The 22,906-nt window shown below is 27.8% G+C and overlaps 1 protein-coding gene across 1 annotated transcript in view; it reads right to left on the minus strand.

Moving 5' to 3' along the window:
- LOC111635790 (ATP-binding cassette sub-family A member 5-like) overlaps positions 1–22,906 on the minus strand; it is a 77,365-nt gene that overhangs the window by 40,722 nt on the left and 13,737 nt on the right. The window contains exons 5-14 of the mRNA XM_023380858.1: positions 17,334–17,554; positions 16,643–16,829; positions 16,419–16,565; positions 15,817–15,961; positions 9,737–9,812; positions 8,371–8,440; positions 4,927–5,147; positions 4,236–4,422; positions 4,012–4,158; positions 3,406–3,554 (exon numbers count right to left, since the gene is read on the minus strand). Of these exons, the coding sequence (XP_023236626.1) occupies positions 3,406–3,554; positions 4,012–4,158; positions 4,236–4,422; positions 4,927–5,147; positions 8,371–8,440; positions 9,737–9,812; positions 15,817–15,961; positions 16,419–16,565; positions 16,643–16,829; positions 17,334–17,554 (1,550 nt within the window). The remainder of the gene's footprint in view (positions 1–3,405; positions 3,555–4,011; positions 4,159–4,235; positions 4,423–4,926; positions 5,148–8,370; positions 8,441–9,736; positions 9,813–15,816; positions 15,962–16,418; positions 16,566–16,642; positions 16,830–17,333; positions 17,555–22,906) is intronic.

Here is a 22,906-nt window from a genome sequence, read left to right on the forward strand (position 1 = left end):
CTCTATTTTTTAATTCAAATATTCGTTATGAAAATGTTACTATCTTATTTTAATATATCAATAATTCTATAAAACAAATTTTGTTGTTCTCATTATTGATTATTGATGAATTTGAATTCTACTCAATCATTTCATTTGACTTTAACAATCATTGTTTCTAATAAACAAATAATAATAGCATTGATTTAAATATTTTTGTAGAATGTTTACTAAATATATTTATTAGCAATTAAAATTATTTCTGAAATTAAATTGTCTTTGATAGTAATGATACAAAATACAACAAAAGAAATAACTGATTCACCAATAAACATGATTGGAATCAAATAAGTTAATATAAAAGAATGTAGAAAATTATTACAGTTCAGTAAAAATGCTGATAATTAAAAATATCATTAAACTTAATATATTATTTTACAATTTTTTTTAATATCTAATGTACAATTGACTTTTCTTCTTAAATATATGGTTTTAACAATTGTATAGCAACATAAGGTGTTTATTTATTTCTTATTTTCAAACTTAAAAAAAAAAATATATGCTACCAATTTAATTTTTAATGGATAAACCAAAAATTCCAAAATAAAATGACAATTTTCATTTTAAATTTATTTAAAATATTGATTTAGTATGGTAGAGTTTAGAAGAGAACTGAGTATCATCCAACTTATTGCTTATTTTAAACTATTCAATTTCACTACCAATAGAAAATGTGTCATTAATATTACACAATAATATATTATATCATTATAGTCCTTGAATCTTGGCACCATTATCAATGCATGTTTCTGTTACTCCTTGTTATAGAAGTCAATTCCTGTTAATCTTACTTGGGAATGGTGTTCATCCTCTTTAGATCAGCTTTACCAGTAATGATTGTAAATTTCTAGGACAGTTGATATGAACTCAAAGAGGAAAAAGAAGTTCTTTAAAAAGAATGAGTGTTTTAATGTACTGTATTATATACCATATATATGTGCAGATAAGACGATAGTTGAATCATAAAAAAAGACCCCCAAAATCTGGGGTCATCTTATAGGACAGATACAAAAAAAATTAAAATGAAAATTATAATAAAAAGCAGACAAACTGTAATTATTTACTAATAGAGAGTAGGGTATATGAATTATAATTCAGGTATTTAACACCTTAAAAAAGTTACCTTATATCTGTGCAGATAAGACGATAGTTGAATCATGAAAAAAGGCCCCCAAAATCCGGGGTCGTCTTATAAGACAGATACAAAAAAAATTAGATTGAAATTTATATAAATTAAAACCATCATAAAATAAATCACTCACCAATGTATTTAATTAGCCCATACGAGGTTTTTATGAATAGTCAAGGTCATTACCTGAATGCCCAAATCAGTGCGAATGTTTGCAATAATTGCAAGGCAGTACTGTCAGATGCAAGAAAATAAAATTTGTTCATTTGAAAAATTGCAAATAGGACATAATTTCATATATGCTATGAAATTAGCATATATGCAGCAATCAGCAATCATTATCCTGTATTATCCAGATAATGATTGCTGATCTAAACTAAATTCTTAGGTAGTTGATAGTTTAGGAGTTGTCTTATAGGACAGATATATGCTAAAACTATAAAACTTTGACGAAAATTTACACCTCGTCTTATCTGAAGGTTGTCTTATCTGCACATATATACAGTACTTAAGCTATTTTTTATGGAATGTAATGTATTCTAATTATTTTTTAATTTTTGTCACTACTATCAATCTTTTTATTACTTTTATTAATTTTTCTAATTAACATATTGGATTGCTTACAAATGCTAATTTTTAAATGTTTAATCTATGCAGTTGGTATATAATGAATTTAATCAATTGAGTGTATTATTTTTTATTAATGAAATAAATATACTGTATTTTAATTGTGTGAGTGACTGTCTGAGTTTCATCTCCCATCTGCATTCAAACATTTTGTTGTCTACTGCCTGTAGGAAGTGTCAAATAAAAATGGTGATTCTGCAACATAGGAGACATTTTTTTGTTTTGCAGTTCACAGTCAGAATCACTCATCATTGTGGAACAAAATAACCCGCAAGAGCTGTAAAATTGTGGTTGTTGTGGGAGGTATGACAACGGATGTGCCATATTGAGGACAGGAAGAATTTGAGTATTGGTTGGATCAATTTCTCAATGCCNTTCATTTTATTATACCAATTTAAATATTTTATTTATTGATTTTGTGTTTTAATTTATCCTAATAATAAATTAATTTGTTATTTAATTGTTATTTTTTTATCTTAAATTATGTGTAGTTGCTGTTTTAAGTTTATCAAAATGGGTATTGTTTAGGGTCTGGGAATGAATTAATCACTTTCCATTTTATTTTGAATGGGAAAAAATTAAAATTGAGTTAGTCATAGGCCTAATGATGGAAGCCTGGTCCCATAAAATGTTAACATCATGTTGGTTGGCGAATGATGCTAAAACTGTACTGTCTAGGTTCTTATTAACAGAGTACTTGTGTTTTTTGACCCTTTGATCCAAGTGCTGCAAAGTAGCTCCCACATAAACTATATCAGAATCAAATCAGTGGTCATTTATTGGTATGAAGTAAATGCCCATCAAAGAGTTCTGATTTTCTCTCTTATCATTCCTTAACAATTTGTAATTGTTGAGGAATGATAAGAATAATTATTTAGACTGTGAAATCTACAGGATTTTTATTTTATATTAATTGCTATTATTTATATTAATACTAGTAGATATGACCAGTATTGCTTGTGCAAAAAGTAATAAGAATAAAATATTAAAACCGTAATAAAAATTTGGCTATTTTAGCTCAACTGAAATAAACAATGTTATTTTAGTGAAGCTTCCATATCCAGAAGACCCTATAATGTTTGAAATCATCACTAAGAATATGATTCATTAAACATATAGTGCCTTCATTATTATGCAATGCTTACATATATAAGAATGCATTAAACTTAAATTATCACAAAATGTTTAGAAAATGAAATCAGGGTAATGTTCAAGTTACAGGATAATCTACATTTTTTGCAGCACCCTAGAATAACTAAGAAATATATATATATATTTTATTTTTAATAATTTATATATTTGCTAAATGATCTAAATCAATGTTATTGCTTTCTGAATGAACTCATTTTCTATAATTTGTTCCTGATCAAATATAGCAATATTTGGCAAACATGTTTGATCAAGAAAGGACTTACTACATAAATTTATTTCTAATTTATACAAGGAAGAAAAAACTGCACAAATGATATTTATAATTTCTTTTGATCAAACTTTGAAGTGAATGAAACTGCACAAGTATTTTGTCTATTTCAAAAGATTTTTTATTTTCTTTAAATAAAGGCAATAAATAAAATATAATTTTATTTAAATTTAAATAACAGATAATAAACCTACCTGGAATAACACAATCAAAGTAATATGCTAATAATCCATACAATACAATGTCAACTGATAGCATTATAAATGAATCATTTATTGAAAATTTTCCCAATGACATTTGCTCCCATGAAACTTGGCCTAAAACATCATAAGTTACTACCTAGAAAACAATTATTATAAAAAAAATAACTTATCATAAAAATTATTAAATTTAATAAAAAATAATTTTACTATTTATTGATAATTAGTAAATCTAGCATAAATGGCACTTGAAATGATGAATATATTATTTCTAAACAGTTAAACTAGAAAAATTTTGACTTTACAATAAAAATGACAAAATACATTATTTTTTATGTAAATAAATCTTAAAAAAATATTTACTGACTATATCATATAGTCAATTTTACATACATTTACTTGAAATTAATACACACTTTTAATATAAATTTTTAAACTTTTAAATTAAAAATAGTAAACTATTATATTTAAAATTAAAATACTGATAGTTGCTTATTTAATAATAAATATTTAATGCATATTATACTAAGATAAAATTTAATTAAAAATATAGTTTTCATTAGTAACTTTATGAAATTCTGTAATAAAAAACTTACTTTCAGAAATCCTAATGAAAAAGCTGTTGGAGATAATAATGCAAGAAGAAAAAAGAAAACAACATTCACTTTACTTTCAACCCAAATGGCAAGAAAATAAAATAAACCAAAAAGCACCAATACAAGTCCAAGTGCTGATCCAGCAACCTAAAACCAGCAAAATATTATCATTATATTAAAAATAAAATTCTTCACTGATTTAATAATAATGGTAATAAACTTACTTTTGCATTATTAAAGAAGGGAGTTAACATGAATGCTAGCATGACTATAGATAATGCAAACAGCATAAGTAATCCAAAGATGATAAAAACACTAGCATTTGGCAAAATATTCAAAGCAAATATAATCACAGTCATAAGAATTGAAATGATGAATGCCATAATTGCTTCTGTTACAAACCAAGCTAACCTAAAAACAAAAATTCTAGTAATACATTAATTGCAAACATTAAATTTTTTTGATAATTAGCAAATTTTTTACTTAATAAAAATATTTAAAGTAAAACTATTTGTAAAGTAGTAGTTCAAAACATTATATATTGATTAATTATGTACAGTACATAAGGACTATTATATATCCTTAAATAGTTCAGAGAATTTTAAAATTTCTGTGATTAACAAATTATACACTGGAAATCAAAATATAAATAAATGGAAACTTTAGATTATCAAATTAAAACTATTAATCCTTAATATTTTTGTCAGCTGTAAGTTTCCATTTAAATAAACTTAAATGCATTTTTTAAATATTTTCAAAACTGCATTCAGTAAAATCTAATGCCATATTACATAATAAATAGATATAGCTGGACTGTAGCAGTGCTCGTATTTTTATAAATGTATTGTTATAATGATTAAATAATAAATTAAATTTTAAAATATTTGAAATTAATAAAATACATAATATACTAACCAATAACAAGTAATATTCATTCCCATCATTAACATTCCTTCTTTGATTTTCTTCTCTTTTTCTGTTACAATAATTAATGCCAATATAGATATTAATGGTGAAAAAGCAAGCATTAAGTAAAGAGGAACAACAGTTTTCATTGTTGTTGAATCCTTTACAAATTTTTCTTTTGGATAAAGTTGAATAGTAGTCTCAGATTTAATTTCATAACTTGACAATATCTGAAATAATAAATAATTGTTCATTATATTAATTACATGTTTAAAATAATATTATTATTGTATAGTCTATAATAATTATGATCTATATTATCTGAATATATTATTAACATAAAAATTGATTTTTCAGTAGTTTTCAGTTCTAATTTTCTTTTAATATTCAAAATACAATAATAAATTTTAAATACCTTTTTTAACATTTTCAAGTATTCTTTGTACATTTTCAGCTATATATTGAAATTTTGAAATTAAGATGAACAATCTTAATAACATATCCATTAAATATTAGGTCATCTAGCATATTGAGATAAAAATAGACATACTGAGCAAAAATTTTGGTCCAAATAATTCTGAAATAATTTCAGTAATAATTAAAAAGTAAAATTGGAATAATTTTGGAAATTTTGATTTAAATTTGATTTTCACAGAGGCTCAGCTTAAACATGATTCTAGAAATTTCAGGCAATAAACAAATGTCTTATTGCCTAGCTATTTGAGTAACAGTTAAATAATATAGGAAAAGAAATATAGAGTCTAACTTTTGATATTATTTAAATATTCATTAATTTAAGATGAATTAAATAGAATATGAGCAATTATTTAATGTGACATCATCACAATGCCAGGCTGCAATTTTTAATCATATTTTTAATAGTATTTTAATTTAAAATATGTGCTCTTTACCTCAAATTAGTAGTGTCTTGTCCCTGTACATCACAGATTTCCATTAGCAATAGTCATGCAGGTCATCTATCTAATTCCTTTCAGGGGAAATTTTTGAATTGAAATCACATGATTTCTGGTCTTGGAAGTTTGTGTATAGTTAATTGGGGCATCCCGCTCCTAATCTTTCCATATCTGGTCTCATCATTCATATATCTAACTCCGTTCTCAAGATTAAGAAAAGACAGAAGGACAGCAGTGGGAATTTATAAGTCTAAATTTTTCAAATTGCAACTCAACTAGCATGAGTCCATTGAAATTAATGGTTTCATTCAATTAAAATACAAGGATCTCATTTAAAATTTGGCATTTTACACAAAAATCACACAGTACAACAAGTGTTTTCTGGACCATTTGGAAGCAATTCATATCTATCTGTTCTCTGAGAGAAGATTATTCAGAAGAACACAAGGTTCCTTTCACCAGTCTTCTCTCTCAATGGTTTCTTTTAATTTGACATCCAGGTCCTAGGGTGGCAATTTAGCATTCCTAAGGCCAACTAAACTACTGGGGTTTTGGATTAACAGTGAGGACAGTGTTGGCTGCATCATGGCAATCTCATTGGCTATTATAAAACTCTAAAATTATTTATGGTCATATGTTCAAGTTTACTCTTCTTATAGTTGGTAGATTTGTTGAGAAAGCCATCAATCAACATTAAGTAACAAATTGAATGGTTAGAATCATGTTTTGGTCTCATCACAAAGTGACAGTAAAAGAACAGAGGTTGGCACTAAAAGTTGGTAGATGGCACAATGGTCAATATTGACAAAACTAATTTATTGAAAAAATAATGCAAAACGTCTTTTAATTAATGCATAATTAGCAAACAAATTAGGAATTCATGGTAGTGGTGAGCAACGGGTTTTTCAAATGCTTAAGAAAAAGTAAATTGCTAAATGATGTGCAAGTGCATATGTTTGCCACTTGCCTTCCCACAGACTTAATGTATATTTGCCACTCCACCACATCCAAACCATTGCATATTTCTCAAATCTCTCTTCAGCAGCATTATCTACAGGTAAGAGCTTTAATTTGATACCAGAACTGTATTGTTAGTCCCAGCAGTTTACTCAAGCTAAGTTGGACAAACTGAAACTTACTTTCAATTAATACACTGTGTATATAGATAAAAAATTAATTTTTTTATTTGAATGGCTTCAATTATTAGTTTTAAAGTTAATGTTACACTTTAAAACTGTTATTGTATAGTAAACTTAGAATATAGCTAAAATCACTAGGAAATATATCATTCCATGCATGGAAAGCTAGAACTTCTTTAAATAAGTTTCACAAAACATTCCAATGTTATAGAACATGAAGAAGGCCATTTAAAATGGCCAAAAACGTTTGTTCTCTTATGGATTAAGAGACTGCTAGAAAAAGAGTGAAAAGTTTTGTAAAACTTACTGAAATACACAATTTTAAATTTTCTTCTATATGTTGTATAAGTTAAAAATAAAGTAAACAGCTGCTCAGTTCAGATAAGGTAAAACATTGATATATAACTGTTGTAAAATTCTTAAGTCAGTATAGTATTATTATTAATATAGAATATGAATATGAAATTAACAATGCTTGGTTAAAATATGGTTATCANAAAAAAAAAATAGATTGAAATTTATATAAATTAAAACCATTAAAAAACCGACAAACTGTAATTATTTACTGGCAGAGAGTAGGGTATGTCCACAAAATAGAATAGCCCATATGACGTTTTTGTGAATAGTCAAGGTCATTACCCGAATGCCTGAATCAGTGTGAATGTTTGCAACAATCACAAAGCAGTGCTGCCAGATACAAGAAAATAAAATTTGAAGTTGTTTCAAAAAATTACAAATAGGACATAATTCTGTATATGCTGTACAGTGTTATTATCCAGATGATGATCGCTGATCTAAATTAATCTTGATATGACTTGCTGTAAGATAGTCTACCGAGAGAAATATTTTCAGATTAAAGAGACAACCATTCACTGAATGAATATACAGCTACAATTAGTAAATTCAACAGATTTAAACTAAATTCATAGGTCATTGATAGTTTTGGGGTTGTCTTATAGGATAGATATATGCTAAAACTATAAAACTTTGATGAAAATTTATACCTTGTCTTATCTGAAGGTCATTTTATCTGCACAGATATATGGTAGTTAACAAAATAAATGTAAATTGTTATATGACACTTAGAATTTAAATATAAAGCAATCTATCAATTATCTTTTAAGCTTCAATATCATTTACTGTTAAAATGAGTTCCTAAATAAAATAAATTTTTAAAACTAATTCTGTAATATATCTAGTACAGAGATCTAAAAGATAACAATTAATCTGTCCAAATGATCTTTTATATGTATTACATTATGATATATTGTTATTTATTATATATTTTATAATACAAAATTATTTAACTTTGTTTTATAGTATTTATATTCTTGGCTATCAGAGTGCAGCAGCATTCTATAGTAAAGATCTGCCACAAATGCTAATGTTAAAATGCCAACTTTGATTCTATATCTCCATGACCAATGAACCATCATCTCAGTTTTACTTTGTGCCTTAAAGTCATTATACCTATAATAATACGGTGAACATTAGAGCTCCTTTTGAGCAGTATTAGTGAAAAAACTTTAAGGCACAAAGTAGTGTTGCCACCTTTTCAAAATCGCTGACCCAGACGGCAGGTCAGGTTTGTTCGAACAGGAGTTTCTGATGCATACACAATGTCATTTTACAATGCAAAGAATAACGTGCATGCTGGTTCTAAATCAGTTACAGTATAGGGACTTGCATAGGAGTAACATAAGTAACCTATATTAAGAAAGAACAGGTACAGATGACTTAGCTCTATTGGATATTGGAGACGTGTATATTCATACATGAAAAAAAAAAGCTTGACAGGTTGCGTGCCACATGTCAGTGTAAACAGACTAATATAGCAGAATTGCAGATGAATTTCAGTGAGTGTGAGTTCTTTCCCTATTAAAATAGTGTAAATTTGTAAAAATGTTTGCAAGAACTTTGTTTCATTGTAATTTCACAATTTCTATGAAATTCCTGGACAAAATTAATAGTTCACCTGGACAGTGAGTCAATTCCTGGACTGTCTGGATGAAAACCAGACAGGTGGCAACACTAGCACAAAGTAAAGTTTGAAGCCTTTTCCTGTGATGATGCTTGTTTTTCTCATTTATTATCATGGTGATATTGCTTCATCCAAACCTTCCTGCAGTTGTAGTCTGTGTAATGTGCACTTTATTCAAATGTTGAGTCTTACTGTCAAATCTGGTTCCAGTATTTTATGTCATAACTTTCAAAAGTTTCCTTTATTTAGATGCTTTCGCTGAGCTTTACTTTTCAATCTGATTTCACCAGTTCTTAAGATATGATATATTATTATGTAATATAAATTATACATTTTTTGTAACCACTTCAAAAGAAATTTTTCATATCTTTTCTTATTGTAAACATTTAAAAGATGATAATATTTTAGATTCATAGCCAATTGACAGACTTACTTACAGAAATAAATGGAAAATATATTCATAGCTCTGTCTAATATTTCAACATATAAAATATATATTTAACAAATTAAGATGTAAATTTACACTAAATAATTTTCAGTTTATGAGATATGTAAACTTATTAATTTAAGAATAAACTATTTTAGTTTCAAATATTTTAACAGTTGTTATTTTAAAATAAATTCAACTGTCAGTCAAAAAGTATAAAATTTTTCTAACAGTATAAGTTGTTATTCCAAAATTATGAACAATTTATTCATCAAATCAGAGTATTATGCATATTTTGAAAGTCTAAATGTATGTACACTTTTGTAATTTTAAATATATTATGTATATACATATATACCTGATTCTTTCTTTTCCATACAATTCCAACGGAACAGGTTCAATATCTTCTGAATTTATGGCATCAACTTTAATATCTGGTGGGATGTAAACAGTTTCACTATCAAAATTTTTAGACTGCCAATATGAAGGCAATAAAAAAAACCAAGGTTTTTGTTTTCTTCCATAAGTACCTATAAAAAAATAAAACATAAATAAGAACATTATTATAAAAAATCAGCTAGAAAATGTCATCACTATTTCTATTAAAAATATATTACTCTTAATGAACATATAAAAAGAAGAGTTAGATCTTTCTTTTGAAAACATATTACAGAATTGAAACATACGTAATTGTGAAACATAATTAAAAGTTTATCATAGCATATATAAATTTAAGATCACATTAATTTACTTTTATTTTGCCAATCTGCAAATATTTTAATTGTGATAGTAATCCCAATAAAAATTAGTTGTGAAGTTATATTGACTTTCATTGACCAGAAAATTATTTTCATTAGTAACCAACCAGTATCATATATACCAGAAAATTATTTTATTGAAGTCTATTGGTTTAAATAATTTATTCCCCTATAATACCAATAGAAAATTCTATTAGTTTTAATTATTGCCCTAGAATACCAATAGAAATTTTTATTGGTTTATATTGGTTTTTACTTTTCAGTATAAACCAACACAACACCAATAGAATCTCCTATTGGTTTTTATTGGTTTCTATTATTTTTTAACAGGGTTATGTGAATTAGTATTATGAAAACTAGAAAAAACTATTATGAATGGCTTCAAAGCAGATATTATATACAGTGGTGCCTCGTATAACGTACTTAATCCGTTCCAGGTGCACATCCATTAAGTGAAAAGTCCATTATATAAAACACATTTTCCCATAAAAATACATGTTAAAACATATAATTCGTTCCGCAGCATAAAATAACCGTACTGTACCATAAAAAAATGAAAAGTGAGCAGTCACCAATTATGCCTGGTAGTCAGATGTTGTGAGGAGGAGGTGGAGGAACACTTTCTTCACACATTCATACAGACACACACTTTTTACACATTGCAGCAGGTCTCTTTTTATTGTTTTTTAATCGGAGTCAGATTCTGGAGAGCTACAGTAGCTTGCAGCCTCTCCTCTTGTTCCATCCTTTGTTTTTTGGCAGCTGGCTTCTTGAAAAACACGTCCAAAATGGTCTGTTTCTCTTTCTTCTTCAACACCTGTCAGAAATGACGGGCAAGGGTGTCATTGTAGAGATCATTGATCCTGTTGGCCTCAGCTGAGTTTGGATTGTGAGTGTTCGTAAACTCCTGAACCTCTCCCCATTTGACAAGGAAGTCTGTGTCAATTTTCACTTCTTCTGATGATTTCTTGCTTTATTAAAATTGAAATCACCTTTGTTTTTTTAGAAGCCATGATTTGCACAACACTTGAATAAATGTAAATACCCTGCACTGAGGTGATGTATGTAATAAACAAGGGAGCAAGCTGAATCCCAACAGGAGCTCTGTACTTAAGATATACTAATAATATATTCTAATAACACTAATACCGTATATTATAAAAATAGCAGATTGTCATTGGCAACGGCAAAAGAGTGGAAACATCATTTGCACTTGTTCGCCTCACGTAACTGCCAAACGGAAAGTCTGTTGTTTGCAGCCAGTTCATTGCTCAAGTCATGTATCAGCCAAACAGAAAGTCCGTTGTTCACAGCGTCCATTATTCGAGGCGTACGTTATACGAAGCACCATTGTATTTTAAAAGATATGTGGATGATTTATGCATAATTTGTAAGAATAACAAAGGCATCACTGAATTTATTGATAAGATTAACAGTAACAAAGATAAACTGAAATTAAAAATAGAACAAAAAAGCTTACTACACCTACATTTTTTGGATATAAATATAGAATTTAAAAACAGAAGGATAAACACAAGTGTGTACATGAAGCCAACACACAGCCCACTGTGCATTCCTTCCAACTCAAATGATCCTTATCAATACAAACTAGCAGCATTCTGGGCACTCATCAGAAAAGCTTTTTTATATTGCAATAATGAAATAGACAGATTGAAGGAGTTGGATAGAATTAAACAAATGGCCACAACACTAGGATATGGAACTAGCACAATAGGTCTGATTAGAAGGTTTGAAGATAACAAACCTAGGACAAAAAACAGCAAACCTAGTGGAATCACAAAATTCACTTTTAACAGAAGTATAACTAACATCATGAAAGAAATTTCAGAACATAAAGAGTCTAATATGATTGTAAAAAGAGCCCCAACTATATATCAAATTTTAAGAAACAATAAGGATAGATTAGAAACAAGAAACAGCAGGTATGTACAGGCTACCATATGAAAACATGCAGTTGGGGATAGATAAGGATTACAACAGTGGCACCTCAAGGAACTTGAAAATTAGACTTAAGGAACATCAATATAATGTAAGAAAGAAATCCAATAACATGGTTCTATCTAGGATGGTGCAGACTGAGGGCTTGGGGATAAAATGGGAAGAGGCAAACATCATTAAGTCTAAATATTCCCTTACATTAGCAAAGAATGTTGAAAAACTTGTAATATATAAAAGCAGATTGAAAGATAAGTGCATTAATGCAAGAGATGCAGACAGCTTGGCAATGACATGGAAATACATTGTAAAAAATAAGTTTGTTAGAAGATCCTAATTACCTCATTTTCTACTATATATATTTTTGCATATTTTTTGAGTTATTTATTTTACATTTTACTATTATTCATTATTTATATTAACTTTTAGTTATTTTTGCTTTACATTCAAATATTTAAACGTTGTTATTCTTTTATTCTATTTATGTATTCTATTTTGGAATGATATTTAATGGTGAAAATGTTCCAAGAAAAATGTAGCCTGAGGATGACCTATTAGACTAGGTTGAAAACATTTGCCAAATAAGGGTCCATTTACACACAACAGTGATGTGACTGTACAGTGTCCGCTCAGTGCAGTGATTTTTTGCCAGTGGGAAATCATTGACCTAGTTTTAAACCACCCTGTCCAGACTTGTCTGTCACAGTGCTGTGCAGTGACTTGACCTGAATGATATTTTCACTGATGGTAAACTTTGTTTTCCAATGGATGATGAACATTTAATTGAAATGGTGCATCAACACCTTGTTCTATTTGATTTATCTCATTCGAAATACACGGACATTGCATACAAAATGAATATTTCTCAGTTTTGTTTAATAAAATATGAAATGCATGTTGGGACATTCAAAAATATTCAAAAAATATAGATTCATCATCTATTAATTTTTTATAAAGAGTATGAAACTCCCATTCTGTTGATCTATTTTGTCCATGCTTGATGTACCCACTTGTGGTGTTTTCTTGATTGCATTTCTTTTTCTTCTTCATTCAAACATATAGCTATCATAGCCAATTCATCTTTAGAAAAGTTCATGACCACTCACCAAGAGCACAGTCACATCACTGTTGTGTGTAAATACTCATCACTGCTGTGCTGGACATTACTGTCATGAAACGGTCACTGTGCCGGCACATCACTGTTGTGTGTAAATGGACCCTAAAAGCAAATCCTACAGCCAAAAAGGTGTTTACAGATATATTTTGAGGTTGATTTAGATTATTAATCCTCCAAAGATATTTTCGATTTAAAAATATATATACTGTATCAAATATATTTTAAATCAATAAGCTTTCAATATAATCTATCATATTAAAAAAACTGTTTTTAATGTTTTTTTATGCATGTTATGCATGTATATATATTGTTGTGTGATGTTTCATAATATGGATATGATTATTGTTATTTATATGTATAAATAAAATGTTTATGTTATATAATTGTGTGTTGTCACTTTTCATGGGATCCATGTGACAGTAACCTTCAAAACAAGATATGCCATTATATAATGATGAGGTTCACATAGTTATGTTCAAAAATGTCAACCTAAATACTTTTTCAGCAGTTTAGTAGATGATTTATGAGCATTATCAACTATATTCACTAGTCTGCTTCAGGTCTAACTGAAACTTCTTAGTTTTAAAAAATAGAATGCCTCAATTCTATAATGTCTCTAATGTTCTAAACTGTATTGGAATCTTTTCCAATACAGTTTAGAATTGATGCATACCATTTTTTAAAAATAAGAAGTTCTGGTTAGACCTGAAGCAGACTAGTGAATGTAGTTGAAAACATTTGTAAATCATCTATTCCACTGCTGAAAAACTACTTATATCTATGTTCAAAAAAATTCAATCTAAGTTTCAGCTTTCTAACATTGAAATTTAGGTTTACATAGGGCAATCACTCAGGCCTGTTTGTGCCATATCCACATCGTACAACCTCACAATTGTTATATAGTGATACCTCATATTTCAAATGTTTCAGAGTTCAAACACTAAATTTGACAAAAATTAATTTTCAGAGTTTAAATGATGCTTGGAAGTTCATACTGTACATGGAGTAAAAAAATGCAATCAAAGCATTAAATAAGCTTTTGAATAAGAATACAGACTCAACTTAACAGTAATGTGTTAAATTTCACAAGTGTTATAATTAAATCACACAACTATCTTAAGTAATGACAACTATTAAAAAATACACAAAAACTCTCTGTTGGACTCAGTATAAATTTTACTTATAGTATAGCATCTGAGGAGTGAATAAATTTATGGACAGAATGAAGTCTAAAAGGAAAGTTGTAATATTGATGATTGATATATAAAAGGAACTTATTGCAAACCACAAAAGTGGTATGCATGTAGTGAATATGGCAGCCATGTTTAAGATGCCAAAGTTGACAATGTGTAAACAATAAATGCAATTTTCATTTTATTATACCAATTTAAATATTTTATTTATTGATTTTGTGTTTTAATTTATCCTAATAATAAATTAATTTGTTATTTAATTGTTATTTTTTTATCTTAAATTATGTGTAGTTGCTGTTTTAAGTTTATCAAAATGGGTATTGTTTAGGGTCTGGGAATGAATTAATCACTTTCCATTTTATTTTGAATGGGAAAAAATTAAATTTGAGTTAGTCATAGGCCTAATGATGGAAGCCTGGTCCCATAAAATGTTAACATCATGTTGGTTGGCGAATGATGCTAAAACTGTACTGTCTAGGTTCTTATTAACAGAGTACTTGTGTTTTTTGACCCTTTGATCCAAGTGCTGCAAAGTAGCTCCCACATAAACTATATCAGAATCAAATCAGTGGTCATTTATTGGTATGAAGTAAATGCCCATCAAAGAGTTCTGATTTTCTCTCTTATCATTCCTTAACAATTTGTAATTGTTGAGGAATGATAAGAATAATTATTTAGACTGTGAAATCTACAGGATTTTTATTTTATATTAATTGCTATTATTTATATTAATACTAGTAGATATGACCAGTATTGCTTGTGCAAAAAGTAATAAGAATAAAATATTAAAACCGTAATAAAAATTTGGCTATTTTAGCTCAACTGAAATAAACAATGTTATTTTAGTGAAGCTTCCATATCCAGAAGACCCTATAATGTTTGAAATCATCACTAAGAATATGATTCATTAAACATATAGTGCCTTCATTATTATGCAATGCTTACATATATAAGAATGCATTAAACTTAAATTATCACAAAATGTTTAGAAAATGAAATCAGGGTAATGTTCAAGTTACAGGATAATCTACATTTTTTGCAGCACCCTAGAATAACTAAGAAATATATATATATATTTTATTTTTAATAATTTATATATTTGCTAAATGATCTAAATCAATGTTATTGCTTTCTGAATGAACTCATTTTCTATAATTTGTTCCTGATCAAATATAGCAATATTTGGCAAACATGTTTGATCAAGAAAGGACTTACTACATAAATTTATTTCTAATTTATACAAGGAAGAAAAAACTGCACAAATGATATTTATAATTTCTTTTGATCAAACTTTGAAGTGAATGAAACTGCACAAGTATTTTGTCTATTTCAAAAGATTTTTTATTTTCTTTAAATAAAGGCAATAAATAAAATATAATTTTATTTAAATTTAAATAACAGATAATAAACCTACCTGGAATAACACAATCAAAGTAATATGCTAATAATCCATACAATACAATGTCAACTGATAGCATTATAAATGAATCATTTATTGAAAATTTTCCCAATGACATTTGCTCCCATGAAACTTGGCCTAAAACATCATAAGTTACTACCTAGAAAACAATTATTATAAAAAAAATAACTTATCATAAAAATTATTAAATTTAATAAAAAATAATTTTACTATTTATTGATAATTAGTAAATCTAGCATAAATGGCACTTGAAATGATGAATATATTATTTCTAAACAGTTAAACTAGAAAAATTTTGACTTTACAATAAAAATGACAAAATACATTATTTTTTATGTAAATAAATCTTAAAAAAATATTTACTGACTATATCATATAGTCAATTTTACATACATTTACTTGAAATTAATACACACTTTTAATATAAATTTTTAAACTTTTAAATTAAAAATAGTAAACTATTATATTTAAAATTAAAATACTGATAGTTGCTTATTTAATAATAAATATTTAATGCATATTATACTAAGATAAAATTTAATTAAAAATATAGTTTTCATTAGTAACTTTATGAAATTCTGTAATAAAAAACTTACTTTCAGAAATCCTAATGAAAAAGCTGTTGGAGATAATAATGCAAGAAGAAAAAAGAAAACAACATTCACTTTACTTTCAACCCAAATGGCAAGAAAATAAAATAAACCAAAAAGCACCAATACAAGTCCAAGTGCTGATCCAGCAACCTAAAACCAGCAAAATATTATCATTATATTAAAAATAAAATTCTTCACTGATTTAATAATAATGGTAATAAACTTACTTTTGCATTATTAAAGAAGGGAGTTAACATGAATGCTAGCATGACTATAGATAATGCAAACAGCATAAGTAATCCAAAGATGATAAAAACACTAGCATTTGGCAAAATATTCAAAGCAAATATAATCACAGTCATAAGAATTGAAATGATGAATGCCATAATTGCTTCTGTTACAAACCAAGCTAACCTAAAAACAAAAATTCTAGTAATACATTAATTGCAAACATTAAATTTTTTTGATAATTAGCAAATTTTTTACTTAATAAAAATATTTAAAGTAAAACTATTTGTAAAGTAGTAGTTCAAAACATTATATATTGATTAATTATGTACAGTACATAAGGACTATTATATATCCTTAAATAGTTCAGAGAATTTTAAAATTTCTGTGATTAACAAATTATACACTGGAAATCAAAATATAAATAAATGGAAACTTTAGATTATCAAATTAAAACTATTAATCCTTAATATTTTTGTCAGCTGTAAGTTTCCATTTAAATAAACTTAAATGCATTTTTTAAATATTTTCAAAACTGCATTCAGTAAAATCTAATGCCATATAACATAATAAATAGATATAGCTGGACTGTAGCAGTGCTCGTATTTTTATAAATGTATTGTTATAATGATTAAATAATAAATTAAATTTTAAAATATTTGAAATTAATAAAATACATAATATACTAACCAATAACAAGTAATATTCATTCCCATCATTAACATTCCTTCTTTGATTTTCTTCTCTTTTTCTGTTACAATAATTAATGCCAATATAGATATTAATGGTGAAAAAGCAAGCATTAAGTAAAGAGGAACAACAGTTTTCATTGTTGTTGAATCCTTTACAAATTTTTCTTTTGGATAAAGTTGAATAGTAGTCTCAGATTTAATTTCATAACTTGACAATATCTGAAATAATAAATAATTGTTCATTATATTAATTACATGTTTAAAATAATATTATTATTGTATAGTCTATAATAATTATGATCTATATTATCTGAATATATTATTAACATAAAAATTGATTTTTCAGTAGTTTTCAGTTCTAATTTTCTTTTAATATTCAAAATACAATAATAAATTTTAAATACCTTTTTTAACATTTTCAAGTATTCTTTGTACATTTTCAGCTATATATTGAAATTTTGAAATTAAGATGAACAATCTTAATAACATATCCATTAAATATTAGGTCATCTAGCATATTGAGATAAAAATAGACATACTGAGCAAAAATTTTGGTCCAAATAATTCTGAAATAATTTCAGTAATAATTAAAAAGTAAAATTGGAATAATTTTGGAAATTTTGATTTAAATTTGATTTTCACAGAGGCTCAGCTTAAACATGATTCTAGAAATTTCAGGCAATAAACAAATGTCTTATTGCCTAGCTATTTGAGTAACAGTTAAATAATATAGGAAAAGAAATATAGAGTCTAACTTTTGATATTATTTAAATATTCATTAATTTAAGATGAATTAAATAGAATATGAGCAATTATTTAATGTGACATCATCACAATGCCAGGCTGCAATTTTTAATCATATTTTTAATAGTATTTTAATTTAAAATATGTGCTCTTTACCTCAAATTAGTAGTGTCTTGTCCCTGTACATCACAGATTTCCATTAGCAATAGTCATGCAGGTCATCTATCTAATTCCTTTCAGGGGAAATTTTTGAATTGAAATCACATGATTTCTGGTCTTGGAAGTTTGTGTATAGTTAATTGGGGCATCCCGCTCCTAATCTTTCCATATCTGGTCTCATCATTCATATATCTAACTCCGTTCTCAAGATTAAGAAAAGACAGAAGGACAGCAGTGGGAATTTATAAGTCTAAATTTTTCAAATTGCAACTCAACTAGCATGAGTCCATTGAAATTAATGGTTTCATTCAATTAAAATACAAGGATCTCATTTAAAATTTGGCATTTTACACAAAAATCACACAGTACAACAAGTGTTTTCTGGACCATTTGGAAGCAATTCATATCTATCTGTTCTCTGAGAGAAGATTATTCAGAAGAACACAAGGTTCCTTTCACCAGTCTTCTCTCTCAATGGTTTCTTTTAATTTGACATCCAGGTCCTAGGGTGGCAATTTAGCATTCCTAAGGCCAACTAAACTACTGGGGTTTTGGATTAACAGTGAGGACAGTGTTGGCTGCATCATGGCAATCTCATTGGCTATTATAAAACTCTAAAATTATTTATGGTCATATGTTCAAGTTTACTCTTCTTATAGTTGGTAGATTTGTTGAGAAAGCCATCAATCAACATTAAGTAACAAATTGAATGGTTAGAATCATGTTTTGGTCTCATCACAAAGTGACAGTAAAAGAACAGAGGTTGGCACTAAAAGTTGGTAGATGGCACAATGGTCAATATTGACAAAACTAATTTATTGAAAAAATAATGCAAAACGTCTTTTAATTAATGCATAATTAGCAAACAAATTAGGAATTCATGGTAGTGGTGAGCAACGGGTTTTTCAAATGCTTAAGAAAAAGTAAATTGCTAAATGATGTGCAAGTGCATATGTTTGCCACTTGCCTTCCCACAGACTTAATGTATATTTGCCACTCCACCACATCCAAACCATTGCATATTTCTCAAATCTCTCTTCAGCAGCATTATCTACAGGTAAGAGCTTTAATTTGATACCAGAACTGTATTGTTAGTCCCAGCAGTTTACTCAAGCTAAGTTGGACAAACTGAAACTTACTTTCAATTAATACACTGTGTATATAGATAAAAAATTAATTTTTTTATTTGAATGGCTTCAATTATTAGTTTTAAAGTTAATGTTACACTTTAAAACTGTTATTGTATAGTAAACTTAGAATATAGCTAAAATCACTAGGAAATATATCATTCCATGCATGGAAAGCTAGAACTTCTTTAAATAAGTTTCACAAAACATTCCAATGTTATAGAACATGAAGAAGGCCATTTAAAATGGCCAAAAACGTTTGTTCTCTTATGGATTAAGAGACTGCTAGAAAAAGAGTGAAAAGTTTTGTAAAACTTACTGAAATACACAATTTTAAATTTTCTTCTATATGTTGTATAAGTTAAAAATAAAGTAAACAGCTGCTCAGTTCAGATAAGGTAAAACATTGATATATAACTGTTGTAAAATTCTTAAGTCAGTATAGTATTATTATTAATATAGAATATGAATATGAAATTAACAATGCTTGGTTAAAATATGGTTATCAAGTTCCTTCAATCTTTTTTTTCTGAAAAAAGGTTACTACCAAAATATCTGTAATGGTTATTTACCACATTTATTTAATTATTTTGATATAAAATAACTATTTTTACTAGAATTCTTTTATTTTATACAAAATTTTTAACATTTAATTATAGTTCTTTCTATTTTATTTTTAAAATAAAATTTATTTAATATTAGATGTTCTACTGCATTTCTTTATAATTTTCAAAATTTACTTCTATTATATCATTCTGGATGTATCAATTTTGTTTGAACATAATAACATTTGTATATGTTCTAAGCTGAGAATGATCAGATATTTACTAAAAATGTTTCTTTCTTTTATTAAAAATGTTGGCTACTCAAACTAGGCAGTTGTTTATTTTTCAATAGTTATTACTTACAATAATAGAAATTATAAGTAAAGATGTTAATAAATTCAATTAATAATTATTCAAATTTTCTTTACAATCATTTCTCATACATCATATACATTATATTACACAGTATTACTGTGAGAGCCGAACTTGGTGAAATGGTTTGTTTAAATTTTGTTGTTGTAAAATAAATTATTGTTTTATTTTTAAGTTAGAGAGAGAGATAAACAAAAACTCAACATTTTAAAGGATAATTAAATTGTTTCCCACAGATTTATTTTCTGGTTGAAGATGATACATCAAATGTGTCACCCGGAATCTATGAAAAGCAAAAGAAAACCAACTATTGGACGGTGGTGAACAAAAGTCCTAATAAGGCAGTGGGAAAAACCCAACGATAGACCCCTTTATAAAAAAGAGGGGTTGATGCGTCAAAGAGAGTCTCCAGTTTTGAGTGAACTGTGTATGTGTGGATTAATAGCCGTTGCCCTTGGATGTTCTAACCGCCACTGTCTGGGAAGACCACCGCCTAAAGGAACATCGTTGTCGTTCTGAAGGACTTTGTGCCATCTCGAGACTCATGGACTAAATTTCCAACTATTCTACAACTTATATCAAGGTATTTATCCTCACACGCAATAATCATAACCTCTCTCTCTCATTAGTACTTGTTATCAGGGTAATAATAGCTATGTCAATTGTAATACAAATGATTTGTATATAGTTAAATCGAATAATAAACGGGTATTATGTATATAAAGATAATCTGTAGAGTGTAATTCCTCTGATTCTCTCCTTCTGCCTCCATCCCAGAACCAAAAGTCTGCACGCACGACCATTTGCGTAAAAGAAAATTAACGGCCAATTGGGTTTCTGTGTCTGTCCACAAGACACAGTGGTGTCATCCTGACAGGGCGCTAAAGAGGTGCCGACCCTGCGGTCACATTACTTTATATATTTATTATTAATTTATATATATTAGTAATTACTTTACAGTATTACTTTATTTATATACACAGTATAATTATATTTTTTATTTTTTGTTAAATAAAGCATTTTTTTCCAATCTGTTAAATTGTATGCACTCATTATTAGTGTTGTAACGAATAGTATATTCGACCAAGAGCGTGGCTGAATAGCCGAATATTTGGCCAAACTATTTGGCTCGATTAACGCACGTACGAAAATTGGCGCGCAAACCGCATTATGGCAAGGATCCCGCTCTCTATTGGCTCGCTATCACTACGCTTCGCCAATCGCGTTAATTCTTGGCAGTTGTAGCGGACAGACAAGAGTGTCATGAAAGTATGTGATAAATGATATCAAATGTGAATAACAATGAAATGATCTACACGTGTAAATAACGGAAAAAGAACAGAGAAGGATCGCGAAGTGAAAATGTGAAAATAAATATGAAATTGAGTTGATAACATAATCGAACAAGTCTAGGCAGCTTATTGGCACGAAATTCGCGGCCGTCAATGCCAAACAATTGTTGTCATAGACTTCGGAAAGCTAAATGCTTGTAATGAAAGTCACTTAGCGTGCACGGGCGAAAGCCTGGGGCCGTTCGGGCTATCAAGCTGTCTCGAATCTGTGAAATCATAACTGTGACTTATATCGACGTCCTATCTGTCTCTTTTCTCCGTTATCACCAGGCTGAGTCACGTAATTGTAAAATGGGAACTCTACGACGGAAAAGTGACGAATCGAAAGTATCGTGAGCGCGTATTATGATGTATGCACAGGCATACATGGATTAGAGCGATAGAGGAAAGAGAAAGGGAAGAGCAAAGACGAGCGCTTAAAAAGAAAGATAGGCAGGGTCAGACCCTCAGATGTGCGAGGATTCTCCAACGAATAGGTGTGTACGTGTGCTGATCTTTGTAATTATAAATTGTGAATACATGGGACTAATATTATTTTCTTTTTTATTTTGTGCATGTTACAAGTTATAAATAAATATAAACAAACAACACTAACTCGATAACAGTAAATCTAAATACCAAAACGATTAATTTACTGTGTTTTTGTTATTTCTTACTCCTGTTTTTAGGTATTCAGTATTCGGCCGAATAGCGATTAAATATTCGGTATTCGCCCGAATAGTGAAAAATAGGCCGAATACCAAATAGTAACCGAATATTCGTTACATCACTACTCATTATGTTTTATTTTATATAATTTATCATTATAAAACAATCACAGAATTATAATTAAGTAATCAATATTAATTTATATAAAAACTTTCCTGGTTTTCTTTTTAAATCACTTAATTGATAAATGAAAAATATTTTTAAAAATATTACAACAATTTTTTCCTGTGATGAAATAATAATGTTAAATTTTCTAACCTTATAATTTTTATAAAAAGTATTCAAGAAATTGAAGTCAGACAATCTACTGTAACCATTATAGAAACTTAACTCTTAAATATCATTTAGAATAAATGTGCAATGTAATATTCAGACTTCTCAAATTATTAGACAGTTATGATATTTCATACAAAAATTATTAATGCTATAACAATGTCTGTAAACTGCAAATTATAAATATGCCAATTTTTAAATTTATTATTTCTATATGTTTTTTATGATTTATGATTAACAGAGAATAATTTTTTTAGTATAAAATATTTTTTTCCTAAATTCTAAGATGCA

This window comes from Centruroides sculpturatus, unplaced genomic scaffold, assembly GCF_000671375.1.
Source record: "Centruroides sculpturatus isolate CEXI.00-Female unplaced genomic scaffold, Cexi_2.0 scaffold989, whole genome shotgun sequence".
Lineage (NCBI taxonomy): Eukaryota > Metazoa > Arthropoda > Arachnida > Scorpiones > Buthidae > Centruroides > Centruroides sculpturatus.